The sequence below is a fragment of the Rhagoletis pomonella genome, unplaced genomic scaffold (assembly GCF_013731165.1).
Source record: "Rhagoletis pomonella isolate Grant_MI unplaced genomic scaffold, Rhpom_1.0 Rhpom_scaffold_00013, whole genome shotgun sequence".
NCBI lineage: Eukaryota > Metazoa > Arthropoda > Insecta > Diptera > Tephritidae > Rhagoletis > Rhagoletis pomonella.
In genome coordinates, this window is record NW_023458567.1 from 24,216,153 (window position 1) to 24,231,385 (window position 15,233).

Below are 15,233 nucleotides of genomic sequence, written 5' to 3' on the forward strand. Positions count from 1 at the left end.
ACGCTCGGAGACCACCGTCGGCACACTACCGCCCGGGCCCCCCATCATCCCACCGTAGCCAACAGTCGTCCAGTCGCATCACCGCCGCCCAACCGGGCTTGACAACGTCGTAGAGACGTTGCAGCAACTACAGCGGTTACTAGGCTAAGTATACGCCTAGGGGGGCCGGGATAGCTAAATGGGTCCTTTCGCGACGGCAACGCTGGCACTTCCCCTGCGAAACTATCGCCAACAGGCGCCCACAGATATCCCCATCAGCATCACATCCTAACACGCACCCACATCTACACATATTCAACAAAACACTTTGACATTTTACTTATCCACTTACTTTGTACACACACTGTATCCACCGGAGGATGCAGAATGAACTGCCGGCTAAAATAGCTCGCGCATCTCTCCGGGTCCGACGTAGCGTGGTCACCAAAGTCTATCTCGACTCTGTCGTCGCGCTTCGTCGGGTTGGACAACGACCTCACGGTTGACCAAAGCTTGCTCACACCAGAGGCGAAGTTGCAGGTCTTGAGATGCTCTTCCCATTTCTTCCGCTTATGTACGTTCACAAGTTACCGAATCACCGAATTGAGATCCCTAATACGGGGATTTCTGGGATCGGCCTGACGAAGGTTGTCGCGCTCATCAGCTAGAACAGCCGCTTCGGCAGGAAAATTCGGACGTGGATCCTTAATACATCCTGCTGGGATGAAGCGAGCTGCAGTAGCGGTTACAACCCTGCGGAACTTACGTTCACCTACATGAACGTTGGTTGGTATGGGTAGTGGAGTGAAGGCGCCCTCAGTAACATCCGTGAAGTCTTTCCAGTCAGCTTTGGAAAAGTTGACATAAGTCCGGTGATCCACGGAAGCAAAGTCGGCAGGTTTATCAATCGAGATGACTATGGGCAGATGGTCTGATGCTAGAGTCAGCATAGGTCGCCATGATACGCTGTTTATCAGACCAGCGCTGACAATTGTTAGATCTGGCGAGCTGCAGCAGCTGCCCATAATTCTAGTGAGTGCGTCGTCGTTCATTGTGCAGAATGTCGAATCGTCTATCTGCTCAGCTAGATGTATTCCCCTAAGACCATTTGACAGGCTTGAGTGCCAAAGATCGTGGTGCGCGTTAAAGTCACCAACTACCAGCATTCCCACGACAGCCGGTTCTACGTACCGGAATGACTCGGGTTTTACCCGACCAAGGGCTGTTGTTTCGGCCATATAACCCCGTTTAGGTCGGCGAAATCCATATTAAATGCGTCGCTTTGGTCAGCAATGTTAAAATAAGACCATTTCGTTTTCTTCAAAAACAGGCAGTTCCAGCACAACCAATGTGACATTGAACGACTCGGGTGAATTTACAGAGAGCTATTATGGGCTGAATGTCTATTATCACAACATCACTGGCCTAAGAACTAAATCCCATATTATCCATCAGTTTAGCACTGAAGAGGCTTATGATATCATTGTCATTGTTGAGACGTGGCTGACATCGGACTTTTTTTGTGAATCCTTCGATTTAAATCTGTACGACGTATTTCGTAAAGACCGCGATGCTGATGCTGCGTAAGAGGAGGCGGTGTTCTAATTGCGGTCAAAAGATATCGTGCCTATACAATCACGCTTAAAAATGACGATTCGTTGCGTGATCAACTTTGTGTGTGCATCAATGGCTCTAAAACATATGGTTGGCTTTATTTAATTGCCTCGTATATTCCGCCTAGTAGCAACTCGGAGTTATATAAGGCGCATGTGGACAATATTACTGCTTTAGCTGTAGATAATTTAAATGATAATCATCTCTGTGTGTTGGGTGACTTCAATTTGTGTAACATTAGATGGTGTAATAATTGTGCTAATTCAGTTCTCACCGCTAATAACGTCGTTACTCTTCTGGAATCTCACCTTATAGATAGTTTCCTTAGCATAAACCTTAAGCAAATTAACGGTATTTTCAATCAGTTAAACAGACTGTTAGATCTTATTTTTGTGAATGATAATATTAATTATTGTATATCAAAATGTATTTCTCCAATATCCGATGCAGGTATTCATCATGTCCCTTTAGATTTTAAGCTAAAGTTTTATGAGTTTTTACCTTATCGCATATTGAGATAACAGCTTTCAATTACGCATCCTGTGATGATCCTAGTTCAAATAACTCCCTTTTAGAATTCAAACGGGATGAATTATTGTCCGACTTGGGCACACACAGCTGTTTTTCTTATTTCACATCAATAATGCAGGAATTTTGCCTTAATAACATACCTTTGAAAAAGAAACGATGTTATAAGTCACCTTGGTATAATAAGCACTTAAATAAATTAAAAAACAAATAAAAAATTAATTAAAAAAAATTAAAAACAAATATCTTAAGAAATTTAAAGCAGCAAGTAACTATTAATTTTTTGTCAATTTACCAGCATTATCAGAAGAAATTCAAGACTTTATATAATCTGCTTTACAAAAATTATATTCGTAGTACTGAGCGGAATTTAGAGCTAATCCGAAGTTGTTTTGGAACTTCAAAAATTCAAAAAAGTCGTGTTCAAGTATACCTACGCCGGTGATGCTGGATAATAAATTTGCTAGTACACCTGCCGAGGCAGCTAACTTATTTGCCGAATTTTTATGTCAAATTACGTCTCAGATTTTGGCATATTACATTTTTGGCATTTCATGTGAAGACATTACCAAGGCGGTGCTTTCTCTCAAACCGTCGTCGCAAACATACGCTGACGGGCTTTCATCAATCTTGCTCAAAAACTGTCCGGCGTTAGCAATTCTTATGCAGATTATATTAATAAGTCCGTATCTTCAGGCACCTTCCTGAATGAATGGAAATTTACTATCATCACACAATTTTTTAAAAGTGAACGAAAAAATTATGTTCGCAACTATAGGCCGATTTCCAAGTTGTCGACCATCTCGAAACTTTTCGAATCCATAGTTAAGGATAAGATTTATTTTGCGGTTGTCTTTGATCAACCCAAACCAGCATTGTTTTGTCGCTGGTCGTTATACAGCTACTAATCTTGCTGTTTTTAGCGAGTTCTGTATGCCCTCTAAATACCAAGTTTCATTCACATCTGTCAAATACATATGGAGTAAACATTTTTGTCGTTCTATATTCTCGATTCGTTCCTATGTGCACCGTGGAGCTGTCTTAAATCCGACGGAAAAATACTCATCCCAATCGGTTCACAAACAAAAAAATTATGCCCGAACATATAGTATGTATAAGAAATATACATGCTAAATTGAGAAACTTCTTTTCAAATCGGCTAAAAAATGCCACACACAGCAAAGGCAAAAAATTACCCACCACCCAAACATTTAAATTAAATTACGCTAGAAGGTATTAATTACAGTATACATATATTTAAGTTCTGTATTAAAATTAGTTTATTTTTAATAAAATTATATTTAAATACACTTTTTATACAACTTTTCCAATTAATTTAAGTAGAACCATATTAATCTCGTTATGCCTTTTGCACATCGCTCTAAACATGGATGCAGCTAAATCAAGACTGATCTTAGAAAAATTTGCAATGTAATGTAGAAAAAATAATGTATTCGCCCCACACTCTATGGCAAGATTTAACTCAAGATTACATTTTAAATCTGTCATGAAACGAAAAACTATTTGAATTTTCGTTTATCCCTTGTTTTTGTAATACATACATACCCAGTACGGCGTAGCTCAACCAATTACCTTAGAAAAATTAGTTTAATTCCACTTATGCAGCGACTAACTTTAAATTGGTGTATAATCACCAGGGAATAAAGGTTTAAGATTTTGCTTAAAATTGCTTATTCAAGGTTTCCAAGCTTTATTTTAATGATCATGCTTATTTATCTGATATTTTACAGCCTGCTGTATCACTTTTTCCTTTCGCATATATTTTTGTTGAAAACAAGGGTACGTTGTACTCTTCACAAACAGATTTTAGAAAACCATAGCAGAAAGCGTAGCAACTTTCTTAAGAACCTCGTACTGCTTACGAAAATATGGCCCAATAAATTTTTCTTTACCATTTCTTTAACCCATTTTTATTAACCCGTAACTTAAATTTCATTTCTGCCTGGGGACAAAAATTGTAAACCAATGGTCTTACTCTACAGAAAGGCATTCGTGTAACTGAAGAGATTAAAAACAACCAGCGCAGATCTCTATTATTAAAGATTATCAAGCAACACTTGACTGTTCATTGTAATAAACTGAATAAAAAAAAAACATTAACCAGTACACTAAATTTTGTTGTTTTGCTAGCATATTTACCAATGTTTTGGTGCTTATCTAAGCGCAATCGTCTACACAATTCAAACTGAACATTTGAAAGCACATTTACATGTGTGAGTGTAGTTGAGCGTGCAAAGCTGTTTGCTACAACTGGTCGCGGCCAAGAATGTCCATATTCAAATCTCATTAGGCGGAACATTTAGCTCTAAATTTTTATTTTCGGTTTTTTTTTTTTATTATGAAAAAGCATCTGTGAAGTGCAGAACGAAAGCGTAATCAAATGACTGACTTTCAAGTGCCAAATGCGTTTTAAAGTAGTTGAAATCAAATGCAGAGCCGGATAATTGACTGATGCCAGAAGTCAGATAATTGACTGATGCCTAAAGAGAAGTCAGATCTTCAACTACTTGTGGTGGTCAAAAAACTGGTTGTACATCGATATTTAAACTAGTTTCCTTCCGTACTGGGTATGTACATACATATGTATGTATGTGTGCCCGATTGCAATGAACTTTAAGTACTCTAAAAATGTTAATTAAATTTTAGTCTTCGTATGTTAACATTGGTTTTTTTTTTTGTCAGCACAACTTTTAATGTTGCAAATAAATATGTATATACATACATTCACGGCAAAAAGTATTGGCACAGACAAATTTGATTCATACTACAACAAAAAACATAAAAATACCATTTTTGTTGTAGTATAAATCATGTTTTTATAAAAATTAGCGGAAAAAAACTAAAATAAAAATTGTTGCATATAATGTGAAAAATTCTCTTTATCAAAATACTTTTTGCCCTGACTTATGTAATTATCTGAAACAAAGCGTAAATTACTCACGCAATTTAAAAATATTGTGTTCGGTTCCACTGCTAGCAATTACTAATTGAAACTACATATTAGCAGCTATGTTCTTCAGAAAATTGTAACTTATGTGTGCCATTCAATTTCTAACAGAAAGTTAAGCTATTTAACAATTGCTTTTTTACATACATACATATATGTACTATGTATATGCATATGTATGTATGTATGACCATATCGTCGGTGAAACTGCGAAAAGTGTTATGATAATTAATACTTTTTCTCTTTAAAATCGCTTTATGTTATAAAAAAATGTCTACCTTTGAGTGATAAAAATGAATTATCTGTTAGCAGACGCGTTCATCTAGTTACATAATCATTTAAGCACAAGCAGTATCACCGATTATATGTAACATATGGATTCATAACTAGAAAATTCTCCAAACAAGCTTTTGAAATTCCAAATTTAAAAACATTTTGCCACATTCAAAAAGGTTGTGCAGTCATCATTAAAATATTATGTGATTAACAACGAACCGAAAAATTGTGAAATGGTTTAACCATATAAACATACTACGTGCATATCTATGTACTATAAATACATAAATATCGCTAGCTTAAAGTGAAAACCTGATAAGTCCCAATTTAAAAATTTTACAGGAGAGGAAAAAACTTCTTATAGCTAGTTTCTTCAAGTATTTCGCAAAACTATGAATACAACATTTCGCCTGTTTGAAGCAAAGTAAAACTCCATACGAATCAGAGGGATTCGATCTTTATTAAAAGATTTCGTACTATTTTGGCCTTCCTTTAATTGAATGTAACGAGAAAACACAAAACAAGTACCTTTATCCTTTTCGAAACGACGTATTTTTAATTTATCTAGCCTCCTGTTTCAAAATATGAGTTTCCATAAAAAGTAGATTTAGCAACTTTTCACTCTAAGCTAGCGATATGTCTCTTACTTACAAGCTTGGTTATACCCAATTCGCGCTTTTGATGTTTAGCATAATTTTTTTATATTTTTTGGTCCTTATGAAGTTTAAATTACCATAAATGTGGCCATTTAAACGACGATTTTCCACCTACATATGTATGAATACATGTGTGTGTATGATCTAAAATTTCCGGCATAAGTATGTATGAATGTATGTTTAAAGGTTTATAGCTGCGTGTCGTTTGTTTGCCTATGTATTTACGTGCACTGTTGGGTAAGTTCATCCATTTCGAATATCTATAGACAGGCATTTAAAATGAACAATTTCAATTGTCATGTTTCTGTTGTCATAATGGAATACAATGATTTTTTCCGTACTTACTCGTAAATAGTTTTCTTTTAAATTATCATTTTCAATATTAGTTAGTATTAAATTTTTGCAAACTTAAACATTTTTGATATTTTAGTTGGGTTATTATCTATTAACTACTGACAGTATGCTCTTAATATATGCACTGTATTTACATATATGTACATACGTATGTGTGTACATATTGTGAATATGTTTTTTTATGCTTTCTGCCCTTATATATGTATTTATTATTTATATATGTATGTATGTTAATAAATATTAAACTGATTATGCTGGTAATTTTAGGCGACACGAAATTTCTGACTATTCATGCTGGAATGTCAAATGGCAACAATTAAGCTAGTAATGTGCCATTAGCACTCTCACTTCATTACTCAGATTTTGTTTTTCCTGAAGAAGGTTCAACGTGTTGTTGTCAATGCTTTGATGCCACTATGTGAGCCTATTTATGCTTTTTCATTGTTCACAATTTTCGCATCCAATTGGGGTTTCGCCATTATGCTTGCATTTATCTCTGCTATAATTGTTTCTGATCGCGGTTGCATGTATAGACTTTGGTCAAAGGTCTTTGAGTAAAGCGCTTTTAGCATTCTTTAGTTTATCTAGCCGCTTCAGCAGGTGATTATTTGAAGTTTCCAGCTCCTCCAGACGTTCCATGGCCTCACGATTCTATGGGAAACAATAATTTAGTTTTTGCCATTAAATACAAGTATGAGTTAATTAAGAATGCAACAATTTTTGGTTAGTCAGGGTGTAACTTGGGAAAATGCAATTTAGGCAAAACAAATATTCTCAACTTAAAGCAAACTTAAAGAAACGGGACGCATTTTGAGAGTTGCTGTTGTAGAGTGCACATCTATGTTCATAAATATGTATATGTACTGGTCAAATCCATACATAAAAAATGTCTCCGCGGATTTTATGGTACATTTTCGAAAAAGATTTCTATATCTATCTATATCAATTATTTTCGAGGACATATTGGACATTATTATCTATGACCTTATGTCATTTCTCGGGTAGCTTCATAATTCCATCGGTGTAGAACTTGGCCAAACGATTTTAAGCGACTCTTCGCTTCAAAAATGGTTCGATTACGTTGCGGGTCACTCGTGGTAATTCGTTCAATAAAATTTCTTTGCCTTAATTCGAGCGTTTTTGAAAAGCCTGCTCTTTTTATATGATTCAAAATTGTGCTGTGGTTGATGTATTGTGCCTCCGATATCTCCTGACAGTTTGCAAGCCGGAATCATTTGCATTATTTCATCGACTTTTCCAGTGACTGGGCGACCAGAGCGAGGTGCATCTTTGACAACAAAATTTCCGCAACGGAATCGAGCAAACCACTCTTCACAAATTTCTCGGCATGTTCGTGCAGCGTTTTCACTTGTTTTAAAGTAAAAAATCATCACATATGTAGCTTATTTCATCAGATGTTTTCCTCACTTCCAAATCAATAAAATTACAGAACTGTCTTCACATAAAATGTAGCATTTAATGTCACCTTTCAAACGCACCTCAGCCTCAGTTTGACGAAAAATTACAGAACTGTCTTCACATAAAATGTAGCATTTAATGTCACCTTTCAAACGCACCTCAGTTTGACGCTATTGGATTAGTGTTTATTGGATGCATGGGCATCAACACCACAAAGTGAAAAAAATCCGGGGAGACTTTTTATTTGACCATATATGTAGGTATTAGGAATGTTAATCCCGGGATCCCGGCCTTTTTTAGGTCCCGAACATCCCGGGATTCTTGGCAAAAAATGCCGGGATTTGTAATTTGCACCGATGGCAATAATAGAAACTCCTTCTCTTGACCAGTATTGGCTATATTTATTTTTATTATTTATTTAATAATTAATACTTTTTTATAAATGACTAGCTCATATTACATACAACGCCGTGCGATAGTAAATTTTACACACAAAAATCAATATATTCGCGAAACCATGGGTCAAATATAGTAAAATTACGTTTTTAGCTTTTCACTCTGACGTCAGTAATTAAAAATAATTCAAAAAATTCAGTGAAACGTGCTTAGAGAAGAAGTATGGGTATCAAATTAAAGAGGAAATTCCGTTGAATTTTTGGTGCATAAGGACTGGTAAGTATTGAAAATGTCCTTTTAAAATTTATCCTTGAAATTTTGCAATATTTGTTTTTGAAAAAATTATATGTTAAGGACTTATACATATAAACTCGATAACATCCTCGAATTCATCCTTCTAACTTTATCAGCTTAAACAAATACCTAACCTATTCGTCCTTGTGAATCCAAAAAATTTTGATTTTTTTATATTCTAAAGAAATTTCCCTCTTGCATTTGGTACCCATATTTTTATTCTACATTACATTGATTTTTTTAAATAATTTTTGGAATTAATCATATCTTTGAAATTTCAAAGTCCATTAAAAAAATTCCTGACGTCAGAGAGAAAAAATAAAAACGCCACTTTAAGTAAAAAAGTAGGTTTCAAACCCTTTTATTTATTATTTATTTTATGGTAGGAGAGATAGAAGCAATATTTTTAACGACCCCCCGAAAATCCCGGGATCGTAAAAAGCGAAAAAATGATCATCCCTAGTATGTATGTACATATGTATTTACATTAGGGTGGTTTTAGTTTATATGGGCGGATTTTTTTTCTGAAATTTGTAAGTGCTCACATGTAGAAATGTACCAATTAGTGTACAACTACAATTGTGAAATTTTGAGTCCAATCGGAACCTGTCCTGTAATATGAAAAAATTAAAATGTTTCTAGAAAATACGATATTTTTCTGCTTTAGCTTACGACTCATTCTATCTAAGCTATAAATTTACCATCAGATGAAAGGTAATTTTGTTTCAAAAAATCTTTACGTATTTTCATTTGACCACTCATTACTTCTCTATTTATCGCTCGCTTTCCTTCATTAGTAACTTGATTTTTTTTTGTAACAGAACAGGCTTTAGCACAAGAGCAAAAATTTGGCACAGAACCTGTTATTTTTTAATTTTTCTTCTGTTAAAGTTGGATAATGGAATAATTACTTAATTTGTCAGAAACTATAAGTCCTATCGGAAAGTGGTGTATATATGGAAAATTTTATTAGCTTTGATTTGACGTATCTCATTTTACGATTGTTAAATTGGTTCGTAAGATATACGTGATTAAGTGGAACCACTTTTTGTTTTAAGCTGAATAACGGTAAATTGCAAATATCTCGAAAACGTATCCATAGAAAAGAAAATTAACTCGATTTTCGGAATCACCGAGCAATTCTACATAGAAATTGGATAGTGACTAAAATTTGTGATCCAGTGTATTTAACATTTCATGGGCAAAATTGGGGTAAATACTTCTTCATGAAATGGATTATGTACGCAATTATATCTTTTAACTGCATTTCCGATTTGCAACCCTTTCCCTCCTGTAGCGACTAGTGTTTAAGAGGCCTTATTACACCGTGCGACAAAAACCAACAAATTTTAAAACACACGAAAAAAACAATATATTCACAAAACAAGGAGCCAAATATAGTATAACTGCGTTTTTAATTTTTCTCTCTGACGTCAGGATTTTTTTTGAGGACTTTGAAATTTCTGTAATACGATTGAATAAAAAATTATTTAAAAGATTTGGTGCATTGAAGAGTAACAATATGGGTTTCAATTAAAAAGAAAAATTTTGTACAATTAAAAAAAAAATTAATTTTTTTGTTGTACCAGGACGAATAAGTGTTGAAAATGTCCTTTTAAAACTTTATCCTTGAATATCCTTGGAAATTTCCAATATTTATTTTAGAAAAAACTATATATCAAGGACTAATATGTAAACTATCACATCCTCGAATTTCGTCCTTCTACCTTTATTAGTTTTAGATAAAAAAAAAATTAACTTCTTTTATAAAATATTGATAGTTACAATATACATAAATGATAAATGATCTTAGGACGAAATTCAAGGATGTGGTAGTTAACATATTAGTCCTTGACATATATTTGTTTCAAAAATAAATAGTGGACATTTTCAATACTTATTCGTCCTGGTGCACTCAAAAATTAATTATTTATCTATTCTACAGAATTTTTCCTTTTAATTGATACCCATACTGTTATTCTACAATGCACCGAATCTTTTGAATAATTAGTTTATTCAATCATATTCTAGAAATTTCAAATTCCTTTTGAAAAAAATCCTGAAGTCACACAGTGCTTCCCTTCTATATGAAATGTGGGCAAAAATAGGACGTTTAATTAAAAAATGCAATTGGTTTTTGGATAACTTTCATACTTTCACTGTAAATGCAGTTTGAAGTTGAAAATTTGGGTTCTTGTGGCTTTTACATAGGTATGTACATATAGTTCGATCTATTTTCAAAAGTGAGGTGTCAAATGACAGGGCTTGGCCTGTAGATGTGCAATAAAGTTTTTTATTTTTGAAGAGGGTTGCCACCTGTTACAAATTTTATTAAAATTATTTAATAAGTTAAATGAATTAGATATTATAATATGGGTATCAATTGAACTAGTTTTGTAAATACTTTACCTCTAAATGACACGTAGAAGGGTTGCCACATGTTTAAAAAATCAAATTCACTTTAGTTAAGGGAATAAGGTAACTGAAATATGTATATCAATATGAGTATAAGACAAATGAAAAAATTTGACATATTTAGCAAGAAATAAGTGGAGAGTAAAAACATTATTGAGTTAATTTAAGAGTCCAGTAATTTAAAAGGAATGTAATCATAACAAATCACTGATTGACAATGTATGTATTTGTACTAAAACAACAAATACGATGGCGTAATCCTATGGTTTGACGTAATTATTATTTTATTTTAACTAAATTCGACTTTACAAACAGGTGGCAACCCTATTAGTAATATTTTTAAGCTTCTTAAACCTCTTTCGTCTGACTCCCTTATGGTGATACCTATCTATTTCAATTACCTAATTCCTTTAATTCAAATGGAATTTGATTTTTTAAACAGGTGGCAACTCTCTACATGTAGTTAATACATATTTCGATTGATACCCATCTCTTAATAATTCATTTAACTTATAAAAAAATTTTAATCTAATTTTTAAACAATCTAATTTTTTAACAGGTGGCAACTCTTTAAAAAAAATAAACCTTCTATTGTCCGCAGGTTAAGGTTTTTAGTCTGACACTTCATTTTTGAAAATGGAACGAATCGTGCAGATCTCAAGGCACTGACAAAAAATGAAAAAATTATTTTATGCATTAGCGAAAAACGTATTACATCAGAAAGTGCAAAAAATGAGCAGATTTTTATTTCTTCTTTTGAAAGCTAAAAGCCTGTACTATTTTATAAAATAATAAAAAATAACCTATTTTTACATATATTTTTTATTCATTCCATTAAAATTTAGCATTTTTTGAAATTTTGTTGATTTTTTTTTTGGAACACCGCAGGGACACCCTGTGTTTAATTTTATCACACAATTTTAATTCCTGTAATTCTCTACTATCTATATGGAAACAAGAAAGGTCGAACCAACACTTTATTTTAAAGAATATATTTTTGACATTTTTTTCTGTGAAGTGCTTACGCCTGGCTATGCTTTTAATAAAATTCTTAGTATACAATTTGTCAACTTTAGTGGCCTCCTGGCGGCATACAATTATTTTTTTAGGGAAGTGTCTGTTTAATTCTTTTTAGGGGATAAATTGTCTTTACAGAAATACCAAACAAGTTCACATTGCAGATAACGAATTTTTCGATTTATGCCCACTTAGGCGGCACTGTGCGTCAGAGAGAAAAACTGAAAACGCAGTTTTACTATATTTGGCCCCCAGTTTTGTGAATATATTCATTTTTTCCTGTGTAAAATTGACTGTCGCACGGTGTTAGCATTAAATACTTAAAAAAATCATGAAAAACAGTATTGAAACAAATTTTAAATTCTAAAACAAAACAAATCACAGTTTTTGTTTTTCCGCTTTGCTGCACATTTCGCTTAAGTGCACCAAACCATTTGCAGTGGAAGTAAATGGAGCTAAACGGAATATACTATATTTAAAAAAAAAATGTTTTAGTATATTTTTTAAGTTTTTTTCATGAAAAGTGCAATATTTACGACAAATGACACAATACATTTCTAAACAAAAACTTATCGAAAGGAAATTTCATACTGTAATTACATATGTATAATAATAATAATAGATTGGCGCTTACATATATGTTAGTGTTTGGCCGAGCTTCTCCTCCGATTTTTATATATTTTACTAATACTATGATTTTCAATATCACTCATAAGACAAGGGTAGGCAAAGGGTACTTTTGGAAATGTCAGGGTAAAGCCGCCGATAATCCGTTACCACCTGAAGGAGGAATTGTTTTTTCTCCCCATATTTTGTCCTATTAAAGTCTTGAATTGGCTTCTGATTTTTATTTTACATATTCAAAATAACTTTTGATTTTTATCTAAAGAATCTCAATATAACAGTTATTTTAAATTTTTATATTCAATGTCTTTGAGAACAGTTATTGAACATTTTTATTTGTAAAAGTCATTAATAAAAATCAATCAGTGACGTTTACTTAGAAAAGTCGTCAATAAAAATCCAAACGTACCAAGATTTAACAAACAATAAACTGAAACAAAAAAATTCAAAATACTTAAATCGAAATCCTCCATAAATACGGTGACCATATTTATGAGAGCCGAATACGGGACAAAAAATAATTGTGCAAATATTTTCCACAACAGTTTAAAGATCTTAGCCCTGAAACAGTATCCCTTAATAACATCACAAATTTGTAGGATAATTTTCTCCAGAATTTTACCCCGTAAATTCGTCAAAAAAAGTCGTTAAATTTTAGTATAATAAAGTGCAATTTTAAGTCGACAAACCCTACCATTAATTTTTTGCAATTTTTTTTTTGTTGGCGATGTTATGAATTTTGTTCTTACAAAGTAAGTATGTGCAGCACTTTCCACTTGCACTTTACTATACTGAATTTTAATGAGTTACAAAACTGCAAACCAAATTTTTGTCTAAAGATTCTTGTTAAAAAGTTTGAAATTTTGGTGAAACATTGCAGAATTAATTTTTATCGTTTTTTGCACAAAGTTAGAAACTTTCATAAAATAAATAATAAACATTAAATAAACTAAGGATAAATAGCCAAAACTTAATAAAATTTCGAGTCCTAATTTCTATTTTGGTCACTGTATGTATTCCGCGATTCGAATCACAGGCATTCAGATTAAAAAAATAATAACTGTTTATGGAGAAAATTACGATCATATACCAACATCACAGGACATTAAAAGAAATACAGAACATTTGGCATCCCGTATAAAATAAATAAATACCCAGGACAATGGGTCAAAAAAGAGGACTGTCCTGTATAATACAGGACGGACGGTCACCGTATCCATAAACCTCAGCAGAAAGGTTCCTGTACCATTAAATGTTAAACTTCTTCCAATCCGTACATTTTTAAAGAAAATGTATTATAATTTACTTTAAAGTCAATAAAATTACCTTTCATCTGATGGCAAGCTTAGGTTTAGATAGAATCGTAAGCTAAAGCAGAAAAGTATCTTATTTTCTCAAAAAAGTGTAATTTTTTTTAACTTCAGGGCACGAGAAGGCATGTTGCACCTGTAAAAATCGAAAGTAAGTTTTTAAAACTCCCCTTATGTACATAAGTAGTTTTAAATATCACGAGTGTCTAATCAAAAGGTTATATTTCCATTTCTAGTAGTTTTGACTTAATATTCAGGGCTATCACTGAATTCATCGTAGAAAATCTACGAATTCGAATGCCTGCTACGAATAGGAAAAAATTGTTATCACTGAGTCCGAGTGAGCTCGAAAATATCGTTGCCAGCTTCGAATGCTGCACTTTGATGATTCGAAGTCAGCTGGCGCAAAGGAAACCATAGTGCCATATATAGCATTGACACATTAAATTAAACTTTTGGCAAATAAATTTAATCTTTTGGCAAATAAATTTAATCTTTTGACAAATAAATTTAATCTTTTGACAAATAAAATTGAACTCTACTATAGTACTAAACAGTGTTTGGAAAAGTAAAAGATACACTAAAAAACTGCTGTTGCTGTGCTAGGAAAGCATTTGTTTTTAACTTTTGACGCTTAGCTTTACTGCGCCAATATCAAGAGTTAACCTCCAGGATAGCTGAAAAGTGTTTTTTGGTTTTTCTGTTCTGTTGATTTGACTGCTACTTTCAAACAGTTCTGTCACAGCATGGTCTCAAATATTCGTAAAACTATCTGGCGCATTTTATTTCAACCAAACCACGCATTATGGCCAAATGGGATAAAAAACCATTTAAAATGCTACAAATCTTGAACTCCCTTAATATATTTTCAAACGAAGGTACAAAAAAAAATTATTTATGTGCATACGCACATGTGTACATTAGGGTGCTCATCGAAAATGTTTTTTTTTTGAAATTTCAAGAGCCTACCCTCTCATTTTATTCGTTTTTATGAGAAATATTATTGCCTATTTTTATAGCTATTTTAAAGGTCATTTGAGGTCGCGACCTGTCGATTTAGGTTAAAAAATACGGTTTTGTAGATTTATGAGGTTTTGAATGACTATTTTTGGCTCGATTTCAAAGATCGAATGTCATCTGAGAAGAGGATATATAGGCCTTTAAAATGGTATTTAACAATCTATTTTCGGACTTGGCTTGTTGGGATTTTTTATGGGGTAAAATAAAAAAAAACCCCATATTTCTCTTAATTTTTTAAATTTTGACCATTGATAATTTCCACAATTTCAAAATATGTAGTACTGTCTAAAATTAAATCTATTTTCAAATAAAATGATACCTCATTAATTGCAATCGCATTAAAATTGTCGAATTAAGGAGACT

At 32.9% G+C, this 15,233-nt stretch overlaps 1 protein-coding gene across 1 annotated transcript in view; it reads right to left on the reverse strand.

Moving 5' to 3' along the window:
- Positions 1-6,407: 6,407 nt before the first annotated feature.
- Positions 6,408-15,233, reverse strand: part of LOC118749028 (leucine-rich repeat flightless-interacting protein 2) — a gene marked incomplete at its 5' end in the record, with an annotated part of 81,185 nt that continues 72,359 nt past the window's right edge. The window contains 1 exon segment of the mRNA XM_036483831.1: positions 6,408-7,026. Coding sequence (XP_036339724.1) covers positions 6,916-7,026 — 111 coding nt within the window. The 3' untranslated portion in view covers positions 6,408-6,915.